The following is a 26,916-nucleotide window of genomic DNA, read 5'->3' on the forward strand; positions in this document are numbered from 1 at the left end:
CTTGTACTGCTCTCTCTCTGCTCCAGTTACATGCTGAATTTCCCCTCCAATTTCATTCCTGCCCTGAGTGCCTCCACTCGCTCCTTGTGCCTCCTGGGTAGCTGGAGGCTGAGGAGTGGGGCCTTCTCAGGGCAACTGGCCTCTGACCTTACCCTGCTCTCAGGCTCTTAGCTTTTGCTGCCCATGACCGTAACAAAAAGGAACAGAGGCTGGCAGTATGTTAAAAAGAAAATGTACGTTTTTGTAGCGAGGCCACTGCTTTGAAAGCAAATATTTCAGTTAAAAGAAAAAAATGAGTTTTCCTTTAAAAAATTGAGAAGCATTTCTACCAGTACATGCAGACAGGCCTGTGCAGCCCCCTGCCCTGTTGTGGAGAATGGGGGGGGCTGAGTACCCCTTTGCATGCAGAGTCCTTTGTGTTTCAGACCTTTGTCAGGACATCCTTAATGGGTCACACGGGAATTTGGCACCTTCCCATGTCATCTGAAAGCCAGCTAGGAAATTAAAGTGCTTGGCTGAGTGTTAGATCTTCGTTACTATTAGATTATGGGGCTCTTAGATATTACAGCTAAGATATGACCCCCATTTAGCAATCAATGAGTATCACCTCTGCAGTCTGACTGAGACAGCACAGCAGGGATTTTTGTGTTTCCCAGATTAGAAGTGAGACCCTTTGGCTCAGCCCCAGGACCAGCACTCTGTTCTGCAGCAGCTTGTTTGCTGGAATTGAGAGGAACGTGTTGGGGCCTCAGAGGCAATGCTTGGGACCCACAAAATCCAAGGGAGCACCTAACTCTTTTGCTGTGTTGTCCTCATCCCAGAGACTTCAAGGACTCCGTTTTTACTGATATTGTATAGTGTACTCTAGGATAGCATAGTCTACGATAAAAACATTTCATTGTCTGGCTTGTGCCCTGAAGGCTGTACAAGTGCATTTGCTGCTGGAGTTTCATTTTCCAGAACTATCATCACTTGCAGATTCTCATGATCTGTCCTTGTCGGCTGCCCTTTCTCTCCCCACTTGAGTTCTGCTTGGGCTCTATTAGAAAGATGGCAGGCTGCCTTGCCATTGGTAAAGGTGTTTCAGCTTTCTTTATATACATTTAAAAATTGTACTATATTAATAAAATGGGAGACAGAGCCTCCAGATATGCATCGAAAAGATTTCCGCTGTGTTTATGCTTCTATTAAAGAAAAACTACTTGAACTCAGCCTAGCAGTTCCAAACCTGCATGATGTGAAGAGCTGCAGTTCCCAAAGCAGCAGCAGTGGGACAGGTCCTAACTTAAAGAGCGGAGATGCTTGATGTGTGGGAACATCTTGATGTGTGGCCTGAGCCTGGCTGGCTGAGCAAGCCACGTTTCTGTTGCTCTGTAGAGGAGCAACAGCTCTGCAGAGGAAACAGCAGCAGCAGTGGGGGCTGGGGGTGGTTTAGCCCTTGAGTTTCGGCATGGGGAGATGAACACCCCAGTGAAGTTCATGCTTGAGACTGCTGTACTTACCCTGCAGGATGTGGTTTGAAGGCAGTACAGCTGGGTTTACCATACAAAGCATTAAACATCAAGGAGGGAGATCGCAAGATACAGAGAGCACTAACCCCCAGCAGCTCTGACACTATTCTGGGTCAGGTTCTCATCTTTTGCAAATCAGCACTGCTCCAGGGAAGCTTACTGAGCCTGGCCATAGGGAGCACTGCCACGGGTGGGATGTGAGAAGCCCGGATTGCTCCGGGTGTACAAATTTTGCTTCAAGCTACACCCTGGAGCTTCTAGGGCCATATACTTGCCTACTGTTTGCCCCAGCCAGTGCCATCCCACGCTCTCCTTATCTCAGTGGGATCAGTGCACATCCAGTGACAACATCCTCTGTGTTAGCTGTGCTACAGAGCGTTGCTGTGTCCTCCTGGGGTGAGGCACAGAGCCCCCCACAGCCAGCCCCGTTGTAAATGCTGCCCCTGCGCCCTGCCTGGTGTGCACAGATCAGACCTGCCCTGCTGGAGGTTTCTCCTGCTGTCAGGGTGTATACAGCCATCTTTGCTACTTGTTTTTGAGGTCTGATGGCCATGAAACTGCTGTGAACCGGGCAGCCTGATGGTCACTTCTTTTAATGAGGTCCTGCTCAGAGGGCTTTGCCAATGGAAGGAGGGCACAGCACATTTGGGCTGTAACAGCTGTATCAGGCTCACCCTGCACCAGAGCAGTTTAAAGGGAAATACCGTGAAGATGTGAAGAGCAAAATGTTGTTGTGTAAAGAGCTGACACCACCGGAAAATAGTTGCTTTCTTCTTCACTAAGCCTCATCACTCGGTGACTCCTGTACGGACATGTGCAGTGCACCCGCAGCTGTGTACAGACAAAATGTTGTTTGCTGTGTCAGACGGACCAGATTTGTGGCCAGTTTTCATCAAGTATGAAACTGAATGTGAGCTCTTTTGGTGCTTGAATTGCACCATTGAGTCTCAAGTAAGCTCTGAGCCTGGTGCCCTCTAAAGCCTTAGGTACGTGGAGCCTGGATTCTGAGAAAAGCAGGAAAACACAGCCTACAGCTGTATGCAACTGGCACATGGACTGGGTTTCTGAGGTTTCCATCTGCTAGCTGATCCTGCCTGCAACCTGCCTCCCGTTTTGGCCATGCTCAGGCAGAGGAGTGTGGGGGAGCCTCCCAGGAACATTGGAGCTGCAGGGACTGAGGGCTGCCTCTGGCCTTCACTACCCGGCCAGCTCTGCTGCCACGTGTTTTGCATGGTCTGTGCTGCAGCTTTCGTCCCCTTCACAGTTTCCATTTCCTTTTTGGGTCTAGCCCACACGAGCTCTTCTGGGCAGCCAGCCCAGCTTGCTTCTTTGCTCATACTTCACTCCTTGAAGCACTGAGGCTACCTGCAGGCTAGCTGGGTGCCAGGGACCTGGCAGGCCTCTGAGGCTCGGAGACTGCACTTAGATGCCAGGACCTGCATGTGCAGAGCAAACATCCTATTGTTTGCTGCCTCCTGCCACCCCCAGCTCCGGCCAGGCACTTAGCAGGAGTGATGCAGACCCTGCTGAGTGTTGCTGTGCTCCTGCTGTCCCCGCTCCCCAATTCTGGGCCTGGATGTCATTTGAGTCCAGGCACAGAGGGGTGGCACTGCCACAGACCCCTGCCTGCCATGGCAGAGCAGTGTCCTACCAGAACAGGCAGCAGGGATCCAGGCAGATCACATCCAGCACTGATCTTCCGCAGTGACTGCGTGGGTCTTTGGGCCTTAACACAACTGATGGGGCAGAGAGGCTATGGAAAAGGCTCGTCTTTAATCAGAGGAATACAGAAATGCAACAGGTTGTGGAAAGAGCACAATGTTACAAGCAGCCCATCCTCGCAGGGATCTGGAGGGCTCTCCAGGCAAAAAGTGACACCGTCTTCTGCTAGCACTGAGTTCACAAAGGCAGGGCCAGGGCCACGTGTTGGTGCTCTCTGGTACTGGCAGTGGCTTTGCTGTAACAGTAATCCTGGTGTGAAGGAGTCAGTCACTGGCCCTGCTGTCTTCCCACTTCACTTGCGGCCCTTGGTAGGTGCCAGCCGGCTGTATTGTCCATCGTCCCGCTCACCAAGGGGCTAAGGGGAAAAAAAAAGGCAAGGTGAGCTACAACTGTGCCTGTCCAGCCCTGGGTACAGGGGAAGCTGGCATAAACCTCCCTTTGCCAAGATTCTGGCAAGCTCCCTTGAGTTGAACAACCCCAGAGCATGGGGTAGCTGAGCCTGCTCCATCCTCTGCATCACTCAGGGAGAGGGAGCTGTCAGCTCCCCAGCAGAGAGTAATTTCCAACCTCAAACGCCACTCCCTCATTATGGTCACACCACTGCAGCCCTGTGCAGCTCCTGCCACCCATGCACACACACCCAAATACGTACACACGAGTGCACGCATGCTCACCTGGTAGAGCTGCTCGTTGGCAATCAGGTTCTGCCTGTCAGAAGCTAAAGAAAGAAAGACAGCGGTGAAAGATCGGGGAGATCATGGGCAGTGTGGTGAGCATTTGCAGACAAACCCAAATGGCTGGCTGCTATGAGCTCTGTGCTTTTATTTCTTCTGGGAGACGTGGTAGACATGCATCTTGCACCCTAAAAGGCCACCACGCAGCTCCTAGAGAAGCGCAGGCAGCTAGCAGGGCTCTCCCCTCACCTCGTGACATGCGTCCCTTGTCCTGGCCACTGATGCAGTACACAGCAACCATCAGGAGGACGGTGGCGATAACATCTGCAACCACAATCCCCGAGATGGTGGGAGCGTCCACTTCGATGCAGTTCTGGCACACTGGAAGCACAAAAGGACACAAGGACTGAGAGCAGGACCCCGATCCAGACCCTGACCCTTGGCTCCAACCCCAGTGGCTGCCCTGCCACCTGGGCCCATCTGAGCCAGGACAACCTAGGACAGGAGCTGGCAAGACTTTCACCAACCGGCAGAACCAGCCACAAGCTCTGTGAAATCAGTATTTCTCTTAAAAATTTGCCTAAAAACTCCAAGCAGTCCTGTAGCTCTAGAAACAGGGCTTCTGGCACTTACTTCGATAGTACACCTGGAGCCTGTAGGAGACATCTCCCTTTCCACAGGTATAGACGCCTCTGGGATCATCGTACATTGCACCCAAGTCCAGCTCCGTTGTGTTTGCTATCTGCTGGCCATCTTTGTACCATACTACTTCTTTGAGTGATCCACAGATCAGGAACACCTTCTCATTTTTTTCTTTCACAATTATGTCCTTTCCTGTAAAATCAAGGAGAGCAGAGAGCTTGACAGCTGAGTCCCCTCGCAGTGGTGCGGAACTTAGGAGCCCCACTCAGAGATGGCTGCTGCAGACAGCATCGTGTTAGGCTGTCCCCCGAGACACGGAAAGGACACTGCAAACAGAAACCCCTGCAAAAAAGCAGATTGCCCAGTGCAAAAGCAAAAATAGGTGGTTACTTAATGCAGCTCTGAGTAGTGTACAGATCCAAATCGAGCGAAAACAAACTGGAACCAGGTATCTACCTGGACTCCATTCAGACTGCGTGTTGGAGTCTGCCTCATCCTGCCAAGAGATGGCTTTGGTAATGAAGTATAACTGCAGCAGAGACGTTTCAACAGCCAGTGAAAGGTTTTGACCAACAAGGACAGGAGCTGAGCCCAAACAAGCGAGGCAAAACCCCACAGAGGGTGATACTGAAAACGAACTTCAATACTTGTTGCACCAAATCGCTCCTTCCTCCCTACCAACACCCGCCAACCTCACGCCAAGGAGCTGTAATGGAAAACCCCAGCCTCAAAACCCCGGAAAAGCAGCACAGCACAGTGGGGGTGATGTCCCCACGGGGTGCAGCACCCGACGCGCTGGGGACTTACCTTGGACACCCAACCCAGCCATGGCCACGCTGGCGAGGAGCACCCAGGCGCCCAGGGCCTGTCCCCTGTGCATGGCGTGAAGCAGCGGCAGCAGTTTGGGGGGCAGGAAGAGGAGCCAGCTCCTCTCACGGCGTGACGCGCCACCCAGCTCTTTGTCAGGCAGCGGAAACCTGGGGGCTGGGGCCTCCTCCTGCGAGGGCAGCGAGGACTGCCTCCTCGCCCAGCCCTGACACCCATGGGAGGGCACAATGGGCCTGAAGCAGCGGGTCCTCCGGGTGCCTACGGGCCCCCACAGCACCCATGGGTGCCTCAGAACCTGTGGGTTCCCATCAGCTGCCATGGACGTGCCCAGCACCCATGGGTCACCAGCTACAATGGTCCCCCCTGGTGGCTATGGACCCCTGGCTGTCATCCCTTCCGCCCCTAGCACCCATGGATCCCCCAGCACCCATGGGTCCCCTCAGCCACCATGGAACCCCCAGCACCCATGGGTCCCCAGCTGTTATGGTCCCCCCCAGCTGCTACAGGCCCCTGGCTGCCATTCCCTCCCCCCCAGCACCAATGGGCCCCCCCAGCACCCAGGGGACACCTCAGCACCCATGGGTGCCCAGCTGCCATATGCTCCCCCAGTTGCCCCAGCCCCCCCTAGCTGCTGCAGGACCCCCAGCACCTCTACATCCCCCAGCTGCCACTGCCCCCCTTAGTACCCATGGACTCTCCCCACTCCCCCCAGCACCCACGGACCCGTTCCAGTACCCAGGGACCCCCCCAGCACTCACAGGACCCCCCAGCACCCATGGGTGCCCAGCTGCCATATGATCCCTCAGTTGCTGTACGACCCCCAGCACCTCTGCGTCCCCCAGCTGCCATTAGCCCCTCCAGCTGCCATTAGCCTCTCCAGCTACCATTACCCCCCCAGCACCCAGGGACGCCCCCCAGCACCCACAGCACCCCCCAGCACCCATGGGTGCCCAGCTGCCATATGCCCCCCAGCTGCAGCTACAGCCCCAGCACCCCTACATCCCCACGCTACCACTGCTCCCCACAGCACCCATGGACCCCCAGCTGCTGCGGGTCCCCCCCCAGCACCCCGAGGAGGATGAGGATGAGGAGGACGAAGGAGGGGGGGGCTGTCCCCGGCTGTCCCCGGCCGCCCGCCATAGCGCCGCCTTCCCGTGGTGCCTCGCGGGCGGCGGGGCCATGGCGGCTCCCGCGGGCTCGCTGGTGGCCGCCGTGCTGGCGACCTCGGGCCGCCTGGACAAGGAGGGGCTGGGCACCCGCATCGGCCGCCTCGCCCGCCGTGTGGAGGAGCTCAAGGCGCGGGCAGGGCCGATGGGGGGCCGGGGGTGGGCGGAGGGGGTCGGGGAGGAGGAATTTGGGGGGGTTTGGGGGAGGCGGGAAGGGCCGGGGGGGGGGCGGGAGGGGCTGAGGGGGGCCGGGGGTAGCTGAGGGGGAGGAATTGGGGTTTCGGGGGGAGGAATTGGGGGTCTCGGGTGGGATATTGGGGGTCCCAATGGGGGAATTTGGGGTTCCCGGGAGAAAAATTGGGGATCCCGGGGGGGGGGATTGGGGTTCCCCTGGGGGATTTGGGGGTTCCGGGGGGGGGGGGCCATGAGAAGCCGTGAGGGAGGAATTGGGGTCTCGGGACGGGGAATTGAGGGGCTCGGGGGGCACCGTGAGGGGCCTTGGGGAGGACCTGGGTGCCCCGGGGGGAGGACTTGGAGGTCCCAGGGGAGGTCATGAGGGGCTGGGGGACGAATTGGGGGTCCTGGGGGGAGGACTTGGGGGTCCTGGGGGTCTCTGACCGTGACTTTGCCCCCCGTGCCCCCGCAGGGAGAGGTGTGCTCCGCCATCACCAGCAAGTACAGCGAGTTCCTGCCCAGCGCGCGCAGTGCCGAGGAGCTGGTGGCGCAGGTGGACAGGCTGTCAGGGAGCATCGAGCTGCTCAGGGCCGGCATTGAGGAGCAGGTGGGACCCGCAGGGCAGCCCCTGGCTGCTGGCAGCTTCCTCAGGTCCCACTGCACATCTGTGGGCCTTCAGCTGCTGTGTGCGGGGGGACAGGGATGGAGGACACGGGCCTGAAGGCTCTGGATGGCCTCACGCCTAAAAAATGATGGCACGGGTGTACGTCCCATCTGGGGTGTGACTGAGAGTAATTAAGGGGTTGTTGGTCGTAGTTTGCGTGTTGTGCACTTGGAAAAGTGTGTCGCACGTCTCCAGAGGAGAGAGAAGGATCCGCCTGGTTGCATCGCGGTAGGGTGTGATGCAGTGACAGATGGGCTGAATGTTGGTCTCACGGGGATTTGGGGCAGAGAGGGCACTGAATGTGCACCACCCAAAGCCTGGCACATGGCCGTGCACGTTCACACAGCCATGAAGGAGAGTGTGAGCAGGCCCTGCAGGCCGGATCCTCTGCTTTTGTGCTTCTTTGATTGACTGCAACATGACTTGAAGGAGTGGCATGTGGTGTTCTTCACAGAAAAGCATGATGTGTTAATAATGCAATGAAAACCAATCTAATGTAAATTAAAAGTAATAAACAGCAGCAGTTAAACACACACACACACAAAAAAAATCATGTTAACTAAACCAGGTTAAAATAAAAAAAGTTTAGATATGTTATTAGATATATTAACTGAGATAGCTTTTTACTCACTTCAACTGATTTTGCATTTAAAATGGCTATGTTAAAAGCACACTCAACTCCTTTTGATAGCTTTTTGATACTAAGTTGCCTTCCAGTGCCTTGACAAAACCTGTAATGTAATAAAAACATAAACCAGTATGGAAGAGTTTCCAGCAGGGAAATTTTAAGTATCTTTCTAGCAGGGAGTAAAATGGAATGGCATAGAAATCGAAGACAGGGTCATTATCAAATGCCAGAGCAGATAAGTTGTTAACACTGAGTCTTCCGTCTTCCTCACCAAATTGCTCTATTAGCAGAAATACTCTATATCTCATTGTTGTCACTTTTAAGAGAAATCTATTAATGTTTGGCTGCTGTCTGATGAAAAATTTCTTATTTTAGGTTCAACGAGACCTAAATGTTGCTGTTGCTGAATTTACTGAATTGAAGCAGCAGCTGGAGCGAGACACACTGGTTTTGAGTATTCTGAAAAAGCTACAAGAGGTGAGGAAGGGATGTGCATGTTAAAATCATTAAGTGGTGGTTGCTGCTCAGTTTGTGGCTTTATTCGGGGCTTCTCCTTTGAATAAATAACTATAATTTGTGTGTCTACTTGTGTTGTTTAAAATCATGTAAGAGCAGATGTGCTGTTACATACGATCCTATTTGGTTGTTGCAGTTTGATACAGCTATGAAAGAGTACAACACTGCATTGCTGGAGAAGAAGTATGTTGTAGCAGCTCAACAACTGGAAAAGGTAATGACTTCTTAAGCGTGTGGCAAAATTGTTGATAAATACTTTCAATAAATCTGACAAGATCCTTTTCAGTAACAGGGGCAACAGTTACCCATGTTTTTTGTTTGACCTTTAACGCCAGGCACGAAGCAGCCTGAAAATGCTGGAATCCCGTAAAGGCTTTGAGCTGAAGATCCTGAAGGCACTGGGCACAGAGCTGACGGTGCAGACACAAAATATGCTCTATCATCTAGGAGAAGAATGGCAGAAATTGGCTGTATGGAAGCTTCCTCCTTCAAAAGGTGCTCACAGTTCTAGTTTGGTGCACTATTTTTGCCTCGCTATTTGAAATAATCCTGGTTTCAAGCACCTACAGGATGTGAAATAGAATAATATTGTTGAATTAAGGTTGGTTTAAGGAGAGATTTCCAGAATTTTTGTTCCGACTGTATATATTCTCCTGCTAGGGTAGTTTTAAGAATACTTTATCTTCTCTGGTAGGTTTTTGGCTGCTACTTTTGTTGCAGCTGCTCTAAAATTTGTATGTTGGTGTCTTCATTAAAACACAAACTTTTCCTTTGATCAGATTTGACTTACAATGGGGACAAGGGGGGTGATTGTCTCTAAATGTCAATGTCATGGAAACTGAAATAAGAATTCTCCAGATTTGCCCTGTACTGAAACACAAGGTATTTGTTACTCTCTTCTGATGCTCTTTTATAGGAACTTTATTTTGTGGAAATGGGGAGAGGTAGCATATCATTTTAGTTACCAGCTGAGGAATGCAGTAGGTTCTCAGACCTGCTGTATCTCAGACCACATTCTAATAGGTGTTTCTTCCTTTTCTCTAGAAAGTAGCAGCCTGGAGTCAGCGATGCATTCAGAATTGCACTTATGCACACTGCCATCAAAAGAGGAAGAGATTGCTGGCCCGCCTGTTGCTTCTGTGCTGCAGGCATTTGCTGTCCTTGGAGAACTGCGCACCAAGCTTAAAATTTTTGGTAAGACAGACCTTGGATCCACACAGCTGTTGCAGCCCTAGTGGATATGAGTTTAGGCTTGTTTTAGGATGGATATTGAGATCCAGTTCACTTCAGTCGTACACTGGGAGACGTCTTTGTCTGTTGCCTTGTGTTTCTCACTGAGCGTGAGGTGAATCCTCTGGTTTTTACAATACGAAACTGCCAAGAATTATTTATCTTTTCCTGTCAGGTTATTTTCGTATACTGTTTTGATCTGTGGCTTTGTGGTTTCATGGTCTGATTAAAGGGCTTAAAGGGCTTTTCCAGTTAAAGCTTCCTTATCTACAAAGACCAAGACTGTGGGTTTTAGTCAACTTCTGGGCTTTTCCGTTCTCAGGTGTTGGCAAGAAGTAATCAGGAAGCATGGCAGATGCTAGGACAGGATTCCATGCTTCTGACTTTTTAATTTTTGATTTTACATTAAATATACAGCTCTTTGTTAGGCCTCCATATGTGTTTTGCAGGAGTCAAGTGGTCTGTAGTGAAACCAAACCCAACGTTCCACCTCATGAATATTCTCTGATACCGCTAGTCTAGACAGTGGTTCTTGCACATCACTTGAAGAATCTGTGCATCCAAAATACTACCAGTTGGGCCTCTCAGGAACAAACTCCTGCTGTAGGAAAACTTCTTTTATTTTTTTAATATTTTAGGCCAGTTGTTGCTGAAATACATCCTCAAGCCGCTGATTTCATACCCATCTCTTCAGCCATTCACAGAAGAAATGTCAGATGTGGTCATCCTACGTTTTAAGTGTGAGAAGCCTGACTTGGATCATTTCTCTCCTGTGGAGGTTTTTGACAAGATCAAGTTCGTTCTTGAAGTTCTTCACAAATACTTGCTGAGTAGGTAGTCCCTCTCTTTGGAATTACTGGGAAAGTGGGCTCAGTTGAACCATAAATTCAGTTGTCTTTTGATTGGGATGGAGGTTGTTCCACAGTCACAGCACATGGTTTAGATATGAAGAACATCTCCTTTATAAAATTATGGAACAGCTGAAAGATGCCTTTTTGACAGGAAGGACTGAATGAAATGGTGGAGGGTCATATCCAGGAAGCAGGGATATTAAAATCAATTTCTGTTCTCTTGAATTCAGATGTGCCAGTTGAACAGCGTGTGGAAGACAAAAAGGAATGCAGAGTGACGCTGGCAGAACTGCTGGGTGATATGATATGGGAAGAGCTATCAGACTGCCTCATTCAGAACTGCCTAGTGAATTCAATCCCAACCAATAATAGCAAACTAGAGCAGTATATAGAGGTAGGCATCAAATGCTTCTGAATTTATATAGTGGAAATGCCGCATGACCAGCTTCAACAGAAAGCTGTCGTTTGCTAATCTAGAACTGTGTGTTTATCTCAGGTAAACCGTGCCTTGTTTTTCCTGTTCTATTAATGGTGCAAGGTCTCTGATCCAAGGACCTCAGGCCATATTTAACTAAGACCTGGAGGTTCTCAGGTGTGTGGCATAAGGCTCTTGTGTGAGCTTCTGTAAGAGGCTGAAGAGGTCTTGCACATGCTGATTTGGGATCTCTGGATTCCTGTGAATGAACTGCTGTGTTTGCATTTTTTTTTCTCTGTGTAGTGATCACAGCAGTTTCTTGTGTAGGCTACTTTTTTAAAAACTATCTTAATAAGAGTAATATCTTTGCTGCTAGTGAAGAACGCCAAAAGATACTTATCCTGGAGAGGCACCTGTTTGAAACAGCAGTGATCATAGGGCAAACCCCCCCAGTCCCTTTGCCCTAAGTAGCCCAGTGTAATGAAATGTAATCGGCTTGCTCCTCCGATTTTTGAATTAGGTTGCCAGCAAAGTCAGGAAACAAACTTGCAGCTAAAAGACTGGATTATTGTACAATCATGGCCTCCAACTGAGCCAGCTTCTTCCAAAAGATTGCTGTAGAACTGTGAGATAGTTCCCTCTAAAACTTAGTTTCATCTTTTGCTTTCGACTGAGTGGGGGAGTTTATACCCAGCTTTAATTTTGCTCTTTGATTTTAGGAGATTATAACTGGCAATTCACAAGTATCAATGTAGGATGTGTCTTCCTTCCTCAGGTGATTAAATCCACAGAGGAATTTGAAAAAGCCCTGAAGAACATGCAGTTTTTGAAAGGAGACATGACCGATTTACTGAAATACGCTCGTAACGTCAATTCCCACTTTGCCAATAAGAAATGTCAAGATGTGATTGTGGCAGCCAGAAACTTGATGACCTCAGAAATACACAATACTGTAAAGGTGCCTGTTGTTACAATATCTTGTTTTCCTAGGTGGAAAAATAGTGTAGCAGGTCAAGAAGGCTTGTCTAGGACAGTTGAGGTTTTTTTTTTTTTTTTTTTTTTTTTTTTTTTTTTTTGTAGAGCGCTGACTACTTGTGATTATTTGGTGATTTTGGCAAACAACAGTTTTGAAGTCACCTTTAATAGTGCTCAAGTGGGTTATTTCACTACCAAGATGTTACTTAACATGTTTGAAGCTTACTTTTGTAGGCCTTTCTGGCGAGTGTCATAAGCGTAAGAAAATTTAGAGGATCACTTACAGACCTTGCTTCTAGGCATGAAGCACTGTATAGATTGCTTCATGGTCTGCTGTATAGTTCATAAGCCATGAGACCTCCAAGGGTCTAGGGGAATTCTGCAGCTTTGTATTTATCTTGAGTCTTAAATCAAGATTTTGTAGTCACAGAATCACAGAACTGTAGGGGTTGGAATGGACCTCAAAAGATCATCAGGTCCAACCCCCCTGCCAAAGCAGGTTCCTCAGAGCAGGCTGCCCAGGCAGGCATCCAGACAGGCCTTGAATATCTCCAGAGAAGGAGACTCCACAGCCTCCCTAGGCAGCCTGCTCCAATGCTCCATCACCCTCACCATGAAGAAGTTCTTTCGCATGTCAGTGCAGAACTTCCTGTGCTCTAACTTGCAGCCATTGCCCCTTGTTCTATCCCAACAAACCACTGAAAAGAGGGTGGCTACATCCTTCTGTCCCCCACCCCTCAGATATTTATAAAAGATATTTATAAAAGAGTCTTGCACAGACTCTTTTCTGTGGGCTCCAAATAACATTCTATCTTTCTCTCGTTTTCCCTTAGATCACACCTGATTTGTGCGTAGCCCTACCAAAGCTTCCTGATCCTGGGTCAGGAGATCACTTAAACATGCAAAAAACATCTAAACAACTTCCTAAGGAGATGGTGAATTTGGAGAATGAGACCAGACTGAGCCAGTACACGTTCTCTTTGCCCACATGCCGCATCAGTTCATCGGTGGAGAAACTGATGGAACTGGCTTATCAGACACTGTTGGAGGCTACAGGCAGCACAGATCAGTGGTAGGAATTATATATCAGCGGGTAACCCCTGGGAGTCAGATGTTTATTGCCTTTGGCAACCCTAAGCATCTGTTAATAGAGTAAAAGAAATATAAAAGAGCTGAAGATACTTAAAAATGAGAATGAATCATTAGTTACACTGTGTTTTGGCTGGAGGCTGCTCCCTGGGTTTGTGAGGGAGACTGGTACAGCAGGAACAGCTGTCGGGTATGTTCCCTGCAATACTCTTGTTAAGCAGTCTTTGAGGCTTATGTTCTGAGCGAACATTCAGGTAGGTTTTGCCATATTGTAGCTACTGCAGTGGTGAAAACGTGATGAATCCCTAGGGTGCACAGGGCAGCTCATGGCTTCAGTCTTTTAGTTGGAAAACACTACTCTCTGTTCATTTTTATATTTTATCATGTGTTTCAAATATTTAGAAAGATAAAAAACTTTTGTTCCATCCAAACGATAAGTTATGGCACCTATTCTAAGGAGAGTTCTTGCTTTCTTTTTTCATGGGCTGGATGAAAGCAAAAAACTCAAGCTCTGCATCTGGCAGGGCTCTTCCAAGAAAACAAGTAAACATTCTGAGAACCTACATAGAGTCGGTTTTAAAAACCGGAGACCACAACCCTGAAGAGGGAGAGTTTCCTAGGTACTGAATGCCTTTCACTGTACCGTGGCAGAAAGAGGGCTGACTACTTATGCATACCTACTGGGAGAAAGGACACTGTTCCCTTTGTTTGCAGGGTTTCATAATCTCTGTTTTGACATGTGGCCTGAAGTTCATCTCTTCCATGCTGAACTTACAAGGTCATCACAGCTTTTGAGAGAAGCCTTTGTGAATTTTCCACGATGCTGCTTTTATTGACATTGCTGTAATTGATCTTGACAATTTGTCCCTTGTTTAGTAAGAAAAGCGTGCTTCACTACTAATAAAACCTTTTTTAAGAAAGCCTTGAGAGTCGCTTGGCAGATGAGACATTAATTCCACAGACAATCTAACACGAACCTTATTTTCTTTGTAGCTGTATACAGCTCTTCTACTCTGTGCGGAACATATTCCAGCTGTTTTATGATGTAGTACCAACATACCACAGGTAAGTGTATGTTTGTGCATTACTTAGGGCCTGTTTGGAGACAGAGCAGTGCTATTGGAATAGCCCCACTTGTTCCCTGTTTGTCCACCACTGCCAAAGATGACTAAGAGCTTCTTCTAGTGGGTACAAGCTGGTGCTCCTAATGCATTATTAAATTGTACCTGCTGCAGAATATTTGCCTGAGAGTTTCTGAGTTGGCAGTCTTATGACCAAAGAGATAGTTTTTAGCATTTCTTTGACGTGAATGGAATTGGTTTTGTGCCTGACAGCCCTTGTGTACATCGGAACACAGGAAACACGAGCTGAAGTTACATCTCTAGAACATAACTGAGTTTTGTAAGCTGTCTTATCCATCCATTAACTAACGTGATAGTAATGGTTAGGTAACTAGAATAGAGTCCTTGCCCTTGTCCTTGACAGGGGTTAGCCTTTATGATTGTTCATGATGCTCTTCCTGTAATAAACAGCACCAGTGAAGACTTAAAGTATACAATTGTGTCCAAGAACACTGAGGTATTACCGACAAGGACTTCTCTGTTTTCCTCAGTGTTATGCTGTAATCAAGAATCTTCCTGTTTGAAAGTTGTTTGTTAGAAATGATGCAAGTACAACACACAGTTGGAATGCCAAGGTTTCATTTCACTAGCCATAGAACTTCTTTCCTGAATGTAAGCTCTTGTGTGGCTGTGGCAGGAGGTGAAGTACTTCTATTCCAACTGATGGCTGTATCAAGCATTCCTTTCAGTTATTTACATGCAACATCAACAACAGATGGGCTGTTTAGGGTATATATGACAGTTTTCTAACAGGGTCAGGTCTAAATACATACATTTCTTCTTCTTCCTTCTTCATGTGACAGAGAGAACCTTCAGAAACTCCCCCAACTAGCAGCTATTCATCACAACAACTGCATGTACATTGCTCACCACTTGCTCACCATGGGACACCAGTTCCAATACCGCCTGACGAACATCATGTGTGACGGAGCAGCTACTTTTGTAGATCTGGTACCTGGTTTTAGGAGACTTGGTAATTTTACCTTTTAGTATTCTATGGAGAGAAATTCTGAGATGGATAAGCTTGTACCAGTTTAACGTGAGCCTGTCATCTATACTTAATTCTGCTACTCAGCTCTTTTTCAAAAGTGCTGTAGCAATCCAAGCTGTGCAAAAGCTTATTAAGTATGTGACAGCTCAGTTAAATTGGCCCAAAATAATAAGTTTAAATTGACCCAAAATAATGTTTCTTATTCAGCGCTTACAGTCTCTTAAGTTGGCATAGGCAGAGCAAATTTAATAATTGCTTACTTGCTTCTCTCTGCTTGTTTTTGCTTCTAAAGGAATGGAGTGTTTTCTGGCCCAGATGCGAGTGCAGAAAGGAGAAATCCTGGAGAGGCTGTCAAGTGCCAGGAATTTTTCTAATATGGATGATGAGGAAAATTACTCTGCAGCAAACAAAGCAATAAGGCAGGTAAGCAAGGCAAACAAAGTCAAATATGCTGTTGTCTGTAGATGTTGTCCTTAGAAAGGTACAGTATGTAATATTAGTACTGAGAACTGTGCACTGTTTCAGCAGAGTAAAATTTTGCAAAAGATGAATTTTCTGGCATGCTTTTTTCCCCCCTGGGCTGTGTCTCATTTTGTAGAACGCTGAGTTCAAGTCCGCATGCTCCAAGATGACATAGTTTCTTACTCTTGAACTTTTGTTTAGAGTGTGTATCTAAGGTATTTCATTTTTCAAGGAAAACATCTGTGAGCCATAATGCAAACTGAAATTGTGGCATTTTTTCCAGGAGTGTCTGCTTTATGTGGTAGCAGGATGAAATCACGGCCTTCTACTTTAAAACTTTTCTGTCCATTTGCACTCACCTTATCGTTTTGTGCTTCTCTTAATGTTCTCCTTGATAACATGTTGGTAATGTATAGCTGTTGTCTTCCAGGTATTGCATCAGTTGAAAAGGCTGGGGAAAGTTTGGCAAGATGTCCTTCCAGTGAACGTATACTGCAAGGCCATGGGGACCTTACTGAACACAGCGCTCTCAGAGATTGTCACTAGGATTGCTGCCCTAGAGGTAACTGCACGAGATGGGCCTGCCAGGCGTAGGGGTGGTGCTAACAGCTAGCATGTGTGACCTGTAGAAATTCTTTCTAAATTGAAGTTTCAGGGGAGCCAGTTGTAGTCAAAATTTTGAAGAGCCCCCGCACTGTGAATTGTGTGGCCTCTTCTCCTTTAATAGCTAGGACACTTGCTTATGCCATGCCTGCCAAAAAGCTTTGCTTTCATCATTGTGCTGGCGTTACCTGAGCGCTTTCCTTATGAACTGCTCCAGACCTTCCTCATAACCCCTCTGCCTCACAGTGAAATCCTTGTTATTGCACCAGGATGCGCAGTTCAGAAGCAGAATCCTTGTTCTGAGGCAACTGCAGAGAACTTGATGAAATAGCTATTTGTGAAATAAGTTACATTAGCTCAAGAATGTTAAATGCAATCCAAACCACTGCTTTTCATCTTCGGACACAGAGCCCCGTTTAAAAAAAAAAAAAAAAAAAAAAAAAAAAAGAAATTCATGTAGTACTTGGCACTCCAAAGACACATCTAACTGCTCTTTTTGTTAATGTTTTTTCAATTCTAGGATATCTCTGCAGAAGATGCAGACAGGTTGTACTCCCTCTGTAGGATCATGGTAGAGGAAGGACCCCAAGTTTTCACCCCACTCCCTGAAGAGGACAAAAATAAGAAATATCAAGAGGAAGTTCCAGTGTACGTGAAGAAATGGATGACGTTCAAAGAGCTGATGATCATCTTGCAAGCTAACCTCCAAGAAATAGTGGATCAGTGAGTGTCTTCGTTTTCAGTTAGTACTTCACCTGCTAACCAGGGAGCTGGGAAGTGGTCTGACAGCAGGGCACTGCATTCAGGAGAGCCTTTTCAGGTGAAACACAATCACTTTTAATAGGGATCAAATAGCTGCTCCTAGTGCCATTTTTTGTCTGTGTGTTTATAGTCCATTTCACTGGTCATATATTCAGCTGTCTCCTGCAGGTGATAAAGCAGTGGTAAAAAAAAAAATGTGCCCTGGGAGAGCCAACCAGAGAGCAATTATACATCCCCTCTTGACTTTTCTAAATTCAGAAGTACTTAACAGTAAGCAGCCAGGCATTTTGCCCCCTGCTTTTGATGTTAGCTGTGCCTTGCAACTGCAGCTATCATTCCATGTAATTGGTCTTCAGTTTTTAGAGGCCGTTTCTTAGGTCTTTTAACTTGCAAGGGGTATTCATCTGAATTATACATGAGGATTTGCATTATTACTCCTATTACTTTAGTTGTCATGAGTTGTCAGAAGCTAGATGTTTCTTCCTCACACTTGTTTCACATGTCCGTCTGAATGACAAGGAGCCATGCTGTCCTCTAAACTGCAAAGTTTGTAGTAAGTGCAAGAAACACCTTAAAACCTGTTGCTTTTTATGCCTAATTTATTAATTCTGGACTCAAGTTGCATGCAGCTAGTAGGCTGCTAACTAGATTTGTTTTGGATTGAGATTTACTACTGTAGCAAGCCTGTAAATGCTCTATGCTTCTAATTTATTTGAACCATTCATCACAGGAGTGGGAGAATTGCAATGGATTGTTGTGAATGCTCTAAGGCTTGTTTTAACCTGAAGTTTCCATGCAGTTTTGTTAAATGAAGATATCTCTTCCTTGTAGATGGGCAGATGGGAAGGGGCCTCTTGCCGCTGAATTCTCTCCAGCTGAAGTGAAGAGTCTGATACGAGCCTTGTTCCAGAACACAGAAAGAAGGGCAGCAGCACTGGCCAAAATCAAGTAACTGTTTGCTCCTACATGTTGCATCTTCTGATAAGGCAAGAATGAACTGAGAATCTTTATTTTTTGGATTTGATCCTTCTTGTACTGGACTACAAAAAGCTTGGCATTAGGTGTGTGCTTCCTGGAGGCTTGACTAAGGGAGGAGAAAAAATTGCTAGCTCACTTGGCAGGGCAGAGGGGATGGTTCTGTGAATCTGAGAACAGGAAACCAAAGGTGGGTAACACATGGGCACTAACTGCAGCTGCTTTATTTGCCACACACATGGAGTTTGGGCTTGAAAATTCAAGCTCTTGCCCTGCTCCCTGGAGGTGTTATGCCTGGATTGTAGTTGTGCTTTACAAGCTGGTGTGTATACAGTCCTGGTGAAGAAGAGATGCTTTTTGTGATATTTGCTAAATTCTATCATCTTGGATTTCATCTTCCTGTAAGCCCAGCACAGGCAAATAAATCTAGTTCTTTATCTGAACTCCTTGTGAGACTGAGCACTGCTGGCAGGTGGGCCTCTCAGGCAAGGTGCTGTACAGTGTCATCTCAAGCTTGCTTGCTTCAGGGTCTTGTAGAGGGATTGTTCTTTCTCACTTGTGAATCTTACCTATGCAGTTTTACATCAGGGGACGTGTCCCCCCTTTGTGTCTTACCTCTTCTGTCCCTGCAAATTACATACAAAACCCACAAGCAGTGGTAGCTTTTGGTGCCCTTCTAAGAATGCTGAAGTGCCAAATTCTGCTCTTACCCACCTGTTTTGTTCATGTTTCCCTGAACAACACACCTCAAAAGAGTGAAAATTTTATGGGGGGGAGAGGAAACCGTGCTCCAAGTGAAATGTTTACTGAGTCGGAGGGTTTTGCACATGTGGCAACATTCCTCATGGATTTATTTCTCTTGGGACGTATCTTAAAATTGAATTCAAAGTTTTCAATCTGACTTTGCCAGCCACGAAAGCCCGTTCAGCTCCTATTTTTAGCTTTTGATTTGTGTATGAATTAAGTAGGTCTGGCATCTATTGTCTTTTTGATAGTAACTTTACTGTACTTTAAGAACTATATAAATGCTAGTAAATACAAGGGAAGTAAAGGGAATTAAGTGTGCACTTAGAAGATAATGTTCTAAGTTACAAAAAGTTGTTTGGGACTTCAAAAAATGCACATTTATTTTACTTGGAAACCTTTTCAATTGCATTTGTTGAAATGTAGCCCAGGTCCCAAGATGTGCCCCTTGCTGCACAGAGTATTTCCTGCTATGCAGTGGTTTGTAAGCACATCATGACCTGCTTACAAAAGTTTTAATCGTAGAGCTAAATGTTTTAATTTTACCTGTCCTTGCATCCTTTTTATTTGGACATCTGTCTGGCTTCTCTGTGCATTCCTGAGCATTTTGGGGGATACCAAAATTACAGCTGGCTTTTACATTGCACCCGAATCACAGCAGAACCTCATGGCTGGTCCGTGTGCTGGATCAGCCAGGCACAGCCAGATCTAGGGCCAAGGAGACTCCTTGTTGTGGGCCTTAATTAGTAGAAGCCTGGGTAATTAGTAGAAGCCTGGGGAGGGGACAGATGCAGTCAAGTTCCCATTTACACTAAGTCCAGCCTCTGAGAATGCAAAAACAAAGGCCACCGTTGATCCCAAATCTGTCACTCTAGCTTTTCCTTTTTTTTTTTTTTCCCCCTTTCACTACTTTAAGTAATTCATTTGAGGGTTGACAGTGTTCCCACAACGCTTGCATCTCTTGGGAGCCCTTGCCCTTTTATAAATGGGAAACCAAAAAATTGATATTTTGAGAAACACCACTTCTCTCATGTGGATTATTCACAGAAATGTAATATGCTATTTTCTTTAATAAACTATTTATACTGGCCCTGTTTTCTGGTGTTGTGTGTGGGGGTTCTCATATGGTTACAGTAACAGAGTATGAAGCTGGGCCTTCGGAACAGGCAATGTATTGTTCTGTGATGTCTCTCCTTCGCTTCTAGTAGATCTAATAATAAGAAAATTAAAAGGGAAAAATAAATAATTGGTACTATGCTGTGGGGTAGGAGGTTAGCCCAGAGGTCATGCAGCAAGGGTGAGCATGGGGTAGTAACAGGTAAAAACAGGATGCTAGCACCTGGATTTTTCTATGCAACATGCCTGGCTGCAGGTCAGGCTGAACACACACCTTCACCTGCCCCACGCTTACCTCAGTGGTGCGATAAATCCACGGCAGAAGCTGAGCCACGTTGGTGTACACCCCGGGGTGGTTGGGCTCGGCACAGCCCTGGCCCCAGCTCACTACGCCTACCAAGCGCCACGTGAGATCGTCCTGGCAAACCAGGGGGCCCCCGCTGTCCCCCTGCAAGAGAGCAAGGACTGGAACATAGCAGGGACCTAACACTTACTGCTCATTTCTCCTCTGGCTGTGCACACCCCCCTGCTCTGATGCTCCCTCCCATTACCTGGCACGCATCTATCTTCCCCTGCAGGTAGCCGGCACACAGCATCCTGGCCGTGAGCTCTCCTTCGTACATGCACGAGCTGTTGCACCTCCTGGTGCTAATTAGGGGAACGAGCGCTTCCTTCAGAGTCTCCGTTAGCTGTGCTGGGGAGGGAAGAAGCCAAGAGGGAAATGAGATCTCCAGGAAGGGGAGAGCAGGGCAATGGAGCTGAAGGGTCAGGAGGAAGATGGGGTCTTATGGGATTAATGGGGGTGCTGAAAGGGGGTGCAGGACCTGGTGCGGCATGGAAAGGGCTGGACCTCAGGGGGGAGCAGGGAAAGCTGCAGGTCAGCACAGAGGGGCAGGGACAAGCTGGGGGCTTACCCTGGTCTGGTCTGGTGTAGCCCCAGCCTGAGACCCAGCAGGGGGTGCCCGGGAAGAGGTCCCGGTGGGAGGGTGGCAGACACACGGCGTGGATGGCGTCTGGTGGGAAGGGGACACGGTGAGCCCTGGGACAGCACGGGGCCGTGCAGAGCAGGCACAGCCGGGGCTGTGGAGCTGCCAGCACGCAGAACTCAGCCTGCAGAGCTGCTCAGCCCCGCAAATGGAGGTGAAACACCCTTGGAGCAGGCCTCTGGAGGTCTCAGCTCCTACAGCCTCCTTCCCCAGCACAGCTGGGAGCAGGGCACTGCTGGGCACACTGCATCCAGGTGCCCGGAGAGGCTGGGGACCCTCTTAAGCAGCTTCTCCCAAAGGGCAGGGTCAGAGCAGGCCGATTTCCAGCCCTCTCTTCATTGCAGGTGCAGACAAACTGCAGCTGGGGGCAGGCCACAAGAGCGACTTACCAGAGAAATTCAGGGGGACGCGGAGCTTCATCAGAGCAATGTCATAGTCGAGGCTGCTGCCGTTATAGAGCGGGTGGGAAATAACCTTCTCCACCGGTACCCCAGCCTCCTGCTCGATGGAGCCACGGGCAACACCGGCACCCACCAGCCAGCCGGAGCCGTGCAGCTGCCTGGAACTGAGCACACGGCTACCTGAGCACCACGGCCCCCAGCTCGCACCCCAGGGCTCCCCGCATGGGCACCCAGAGCCCCCCTACCTGTGCAGGCAGTGTGCTGCGGTCAGGATCCAGCGGGGCGCCAGCACCGAGCCCCCGCAGCGGTGCCGGGAGCCGTGGCGCACGCTCACCTGCCAGGGCCAGCGCCCGGGGGCTGCGTCCGTGCCCCCGACCACCCGCAGGGCCCCGGGGCGCAGCCCACAGTCTGCAAGGTGGCTGTGAGGGACAGGATGGGGCTGGCGGAGGGGCAGGGGGGAGAGGGAGGCACCGACCTGAGCACTGCAGAGCCACAATGCGTCCCGACTCACAGCTGCTCCTGCACAGGGTGCACCTCTGAGAAAACTGCAGGGTGCTCGGGGAGATGCAGCAGTCCCCAACAGGGCTGCTTGTTGGGCAAAACCAGCACGGATTTCTGCCCATCTTAAGTCTGAAAAGGTGTTTTTGTGCCTCCAGCAAAGCCTGCCGTAGCCCGGGCCTGCCCGTACCTGACCTCCCACAGGTCTTCCAGGCTGCCTGCGTGGCCAGGTCTGACCTGGACGAACTCCTGGGTGTCTTTCACCTTGACATCCGTCAGGTTCACTCCTTTCTGGTGGGTCATCCTGCACGAGCAACCACAACCATCCCAGGAACCATCCCAGGAACCATCCCAGGAACCATCCCAGGAACCATCCCAGGAACCATCCCAGGAGTGGTTCCTGTCCCGGCACCCTCCCTGCCCCATGGCCAGGAAGGTGCCCAGGTGGCTGCAGCCACCTCCTGGGGTTCCCCCCAGCCCCCCCAGCCCCGCTCAGTGCCCCGACCCCCGTCCCTGCCCACCGGAGCGCCCCGAGGTGCCGGCAGAGCTGGGTGCCCATCCTGAGCCCCCAGTGTTCGTGGCAGGCCAGCAGCCAGCCGGGACGGCCTCGCACCCGCGCTTCCAGCAGCGAGCTGTCCGCGTTGATCCTGAAAGACACTGAGGGCAATGCCGCAGGATTTACAGAGTGAAACAATTGCAGCACACAGCCGAAACGAGCTCCTGGTTCAGCAGGACAGATTCATTATTAAAGAGCATCTTTTCTGCTCTCGCTGAGCCTGCCAGGGGTAGGGGGGAGTTAAAAACCTCTGCCAGGAGCCCCGCGGACCACGGGCTCGTCCTCTTCACCCTCACCACACTCCGGGGTCACGCCCGGCTCCTGCAGCAGGGCAAAGCCCTGGGCTGGCTGTGGGATTTTGAGGTGCCTCGCTTCAGGAAGGAGAGAGGAGGGCAGGGGTGAGACCGCAGGGCCGGGCAGCCCCCGGCCGGGGCACTGGGCAGCCGGGCAGCACCGTCCCCACGCAGGCACTGACCCAGCAGCCAAGCCCCCGCCGCCAGCCCCGCCAGCAGCACCACGGCCCCCAGCAGCAGCAGCAGCCTCCGGATGGTGCAGAGACTTCTGAAAGACGCCTCAGCAGAGCCTTTAGGAAACAAAGGGAGAGGACAGACACCGTCTCCTCCATCCCTCGTGGCACCACCAAGCCCCTGGAGAGGTTCTCAGGGCACTGGGGCCCGATTTGTGGGGCCCTCCAAACCCTTTGGCCTGAAGTGCCACCAGGGGATGAGCTAAGGCCACGCATTCTGCAGAAGGTCAGGACCTGGGGGCTCCCCCTTGCTCCCCAAGCCCGTAATTTTCTCACCGTGTCCCGGGGACGCCCCTGTCCTTGCTTCCCTCAGCTCTGCCGTCAGGCTCCCCTGGCTCTGTGCGGTGTCCCCGATGCCGGGCAGGTTTTGGGGACAGCTTTCAGCCTCGGCCGGCCCCTACGGAGAGGAGCAGGGTGCGGGTCAGGGGCAGGCTCCTGGAAGGGAACAGCTCCATTTGAGGCAGGGGGGCCGCGAGGAAGCGCCGCTCACCATTCCCATAGCACAGCGCCTCCGCCAAGCTGCTGGGCTTTCCCTCGGCACAAACCCAGCTCCCGGCCCCTTGTCCCTGGCTCCCCACCGCCTCCCTCCCCAGCTCCGTCTGAGCAACCCCAGCAGCTGCTGGGCTGCCCCAGCCCCACCTTCCACCTGCCGGCCCTCCCCTCCCTTCCTCGCTCACCTGCACACAACTGAAGAGCAGCAACAAGCTCTGGGCTCAAGCAGGGGGCTGCAGATGGTAGGCACCAAGACAGAAGCCCCTAACAGCTACCTTTATTAGAGGAGACCTTGGAGAGCAAATTGTTTTGAGCTGGGAAAAAAAATGAGAAAAGACACAGGCAGGTGCTCTGTATCAGCCCCGCATCTCGCACCAGGTGCAGCTCTGTTGCTGCAGGCTGCCGTACCCCGGTGGAGCCCCCCTCGCCCAGCCCCTCCTGGTCCCCCCCTCGCCCAGCAGGGCTGCAGGGAGACTGCAGGGCAGCAGCCCCAGGCAGTGAGCTGTGTGCTCAGCCCCTCGGCAGCTCCTGGGGTTCCACAAAGAGCCACAGCACCCACACCCTGCCCGGCCTCGTCCCTCCTCGTGCTGCCCCTCCAGCTGGCTGCTCCCCTCAGAGCTAGCACTGCTCCCATCTCCAGGTAAGTCATTTAAACCCCACCATCTCCTGCAGGAGAGGGGAGACCGAGCAGCAGTTTCAGCCTGCCTGAAAACCAGAAGGCAGCCGAGGCAGCCCGGGAGAGCGGTGTCACGAAAACAAGCAAACAAAAGCCCTCTTCTTGTTTACACGCTTCTCCAGCCCAGAAGACACAGCTGACGGCTTCTTACTCAAAAGATCGATGAATTTTTAATGCCATTTACTCGAGGGAACTCCCATGGATATCCCCGGACAGCCCCGTCCTGCGGGCTGGGGCTGAGGCTTGGTGGGGGCACCAGGCGGCCCCTTCCAGCCGCTGCCACAGAGCCAAAGGGCAGAGCTCAGGACCTCACAGGGCCCCCAAATCAGCCCTGCCTCCTTCCCAGGAGCTGCTGGGCTGTCCCTGGTGGCTCCGGAGCATCGCAGTGCTCCGAGGACTGTAGATGGTGCTGGAGGACCGGGGAGCCCGCTGGGAGCACTGAGGAGCACCCAGGAGCTGCTGAGCCCCCTGTGCTGGGGGTGCTGCAGGAGCAGCTCCATCACCCCGCTCTGGGCACCCCATAACACCTTCCCTGCACGCTCCAAAAGGGAAGAAGCTCGAGGCAGAGGGTGAGAACCAGCTCCAAAACCCTGCCTCAGGAGCAGGTACGAAAGCCGAGGCCCAGCCCAGCCCGTGCTGCCTCACTGCTCTGAGTCAGCCGGCTTTTCCGCACTTAGAGCTCATTAAAAGAGGCTCAATATTGCTATCAGTTCTGCCTACCTGCAATAAGTGACTGAAATGAGAGAGCTTTCAAGATTAAACGCCGGCACACGCGTGTGAAGGCAGGGAGGAGAAGCTACAGCTTTATCTCCTGATTCCCACCGTCCTGCCCAGGCTCTTTAGAGACATAAAATAAAAAAAAAATAAATAATAATAACAATAAAAAGCAGCCCCCAGCTGTGGGTGCTTGGTGTTGCTTTGAGGGAAGCTGGCAAAATCCTGGGGTTGCCTCCACCCTGGCCAGGGCTGGGTCCTGAGCTCCCCAGGGCTCTCTGGGGCGAGCAAACAAGGCAACGTGGCCACCAGCTCAGGGCATCGCCTTGCCTGAGCCCCTTGTTGGATCATTTCCCTCCTTAGCTCATTCCTTCTCTGCCTCCCTCAAGTCCCCTCTCTCATAAAAGTGCTTCTCAGTGAGATAAGGCAGCTGCTGGAAGCCCATAATGAGAGAAATGGCCGAAAGCACCAGCCTAAAACCTACCTAATCCTGGTAGCAGCCTGCCAAATCTCATCAGGGATAATGAATCCTGGATGCTCTGATTGTGGCTTCCCAGCAGTGATGCTGCGGTCAAAAAAATAAATAAAATTTAAAACCAACAGTGGCCCCCCCAACACCCTTCCTTTCCCCACAAGTTTCCTGACCCCTTTTCACCACCTTTTCCCCCTGCCCTCCTATTACCATCTTTAGGGGGGGTTATCAGCAGGATCACTGAGCACCTGAGGGGGTTCAGCACCCTTGCAGGTGGGGGCAGCACCTCGGCGAGGGCAGCTTTGTGCACAGCAGCACCTCCAGGCTGAGCTCTGCCACCAGCTTCAACAAGGGAGCTGGCAGTGTACTTCACCTGTCCGCAGGTCTCTGCAGGGCGGGTAAAGCAGCTGGCCCTACACTGCCTGTTGCAGTCGGGGCAGAGCTTAATCTCTGGCTTGCAAAACGTCGCCCTCGTGTCACCGTAAGAAGTAAGACCTGCCGGAGCACATCTGACTAAATCATTCATCTCGCCCTGCGTCTCGTCTCCAGGAGAGGCCAATATCCCGAACCTCATAACGGGAAATTATTCAGTAAGACTCCTTTTAACCCCAGGCAGCAGGGTGTAGTGACATGAGGGAAGATAGTTTATATCTTGTATGCGCTTACCCTGTCTAATGGAAGCGCACATCTCTCCATATTTCATATAAATGTCCAGTCCTATTTGGACATTTCCTCAGAATAAAAAGTTGTTCCTCTAAACTTGACAGGTTGTCACTGCATTGTTCATTGCAATGATTTATTCCACGTCCTCTGTTGTCGGAGTGCTCATCCCAAAAGACGGTGAATAAAGTCCTGTGTAAGATAATTTGTTAAGGCTGACACCAGCAGGGAAAGGCTGGTGCACAGGCAGAGAGCGCACGATGCTCCCGGAGCTGCTGGTTCCTGCTCTGGACCCCCCTGCCCTCCAGTCCTGGCTCTGAAACCTGGCTTTGGAGGCTGAAGAAGAAGGGGCATCACAGCCTCCCCAGACACCAGGCTGGGAAGATGCAGCTTTCAGGCTGTGCAGCGTGCCTGGTCTCACCCCTGGACGCTGGAGACGAGATATTTTGGGGAGGCTGCCCCATGCTGTGCCACTGAGCCCCCCAGCCCCCCTGTGCCAGCCCTGCTGTCACCAGGACACGTCCCTGGTGCCAGGGCAGCCCCAGGCATTGCTCCTGCCTGCGAGCCTCCTCCCCGGGGCGATGGGCTGCTGGTGACTGCAGAGCTGGGGGAAGGCAATTTCAGGAAAATGAGTTTCTCTGTAGAAGGAATTGAAGGGAGAAACTTCCATAATAACCTGCTGGGATCATTTATTTAAAGAGCAGCTGGCACCGCATGAAGCGAACGGAGACAGCTCGGAGGCAGCTCTGTGCTGCACCTTCCTGGGGCTGGGGCTGGGGCAGGAGCCGTGCCTGCCCTGCCAGTGCCAAAAACGGGGGCTCCTTCCCCATCCCGGCAGTCACCAGAGAAGGGACGACAACCCTCAGGGACCGTGAGTGTCCGGCCACTCACCTGCACCCCAGGGAACGTGGCTGGGCCCTGGATCCTCATCCATCACCCCCTAAATGCAGAATTTACAGATGCCAGGGCTGAGATGGTTTCATTAGCTGTGTCATGTTCTGGTGCAAACACAGCCCGAGGGATTTCTTCTCAGAGAAGAATCAAAGTAGAATAATCGTTAAGGAGAAATTAATATT

The 26,916-nt window shown here is 50.5% G+C and overlaps 3 protein-coding genes across 3 annotated transcripts; 1 reads left to right on the forward strand and 2 right to left on the reverse strand.

The window, feature by feature from the left end:
- Positions 1-3,265: 3,265 nt before the first annotated feature.
- Positions 3,266-5,765, reverse strand: LOC116497897 (T-cell surface glycoprotein CD3 delta chain-like). The gene is made up of 5 exons (XM_032201912.1): positions 5,357-5,765; positions 4,541-4,741; positions 4,157-4,288; positions 3,908-3,951; positions 3,266-3,588 (listed from the first exon to the last, which is right to left on the reverse strand). Exons 1-5 carry the CDS (start codon positions 5,694-5,696, stop codon positions 3,526-3,528), a joined length of 780 nt encoding a protein of 259 aa, XP_032057803.1. The 5' UTR covers positions 5,697-5,765; the 3' UTR covers positions 3,266-3,525.
- A 790-nt stretch (positions 5,766-6,555) lies between these two features.
- Positions 6,556-19,833, forward strand: ZW10 (zw10 kinetochore protein). The gene is made up of 16 exons (XM_032201869.1): positions 6,556-6,673; positions 7,190-7,324; positions 8,385-8,486; positions 8,662-8,739; positions 8,861-9,020; positions 9,570-9,719; positions 10,394-10,585; positions 10,837-11,000; positions 11,797-11,979; positions 12,830-13,068; positions 14,079-14,150; positions 15,010-15,179; positions 15,490-15,620; positions 16,090-16,221; positions 16,783-16,985; positions 17,856-19,833. Exons 1-16 carry the CDS (start codon positions 6,557-6,559, stop codon positions 17,974-17,976), a joined length of 2,349 nt encoding a protein of 782 aa, XP_032057760.1. The 5' UTR covers position 6,556; the 3' UTR covers positions 17,977-19,833.
- TMPRSS5 (transmembrane serine protease 5) lies at positions 19,550-26,774 on the reverse strand. Its single transcript, XM_032201745.1, has 10 exons — positions 26,732-26,774; positions 22,266-22,401; positions 21,935-22,048; positions 21,722-21,765; positions 21,492-21,654; positions 21,235-21,404; positions 20,774-20,872; positions 20,411-20,553; positions 20,155-20,307; positions 19,550-19,567 (listed from the first exon to the last, which is right to left on the reverse strand). The coding sequence occupies exons 1-10, from the start codon at positions 26,772-26,774 to the stop codon at positions 19,550-19,552; spliced, it is 1,083 nt and encodes a 360-aa protein (XP_032057636.1).
- Between the last annotated feature and the right edge of the window lie 142 nt (positions 26,775-26,916).

The sequence above is a fragment of the Aythya fuligula genome, chromosome 22 (genome assembly GCF_009819795.1).
Source record: "Aythya fuligula isolate bAytFul2 chromosome 22, bAytFul2.pri, whole genome shotgun sequence".
Classification (NCBI taxonomy): domain Eukaryota; kingdom Metazoa; phylum Chordata; class Aves; order Anseriformes; family Anatidae; genus Aythya; species Aythya fuligula.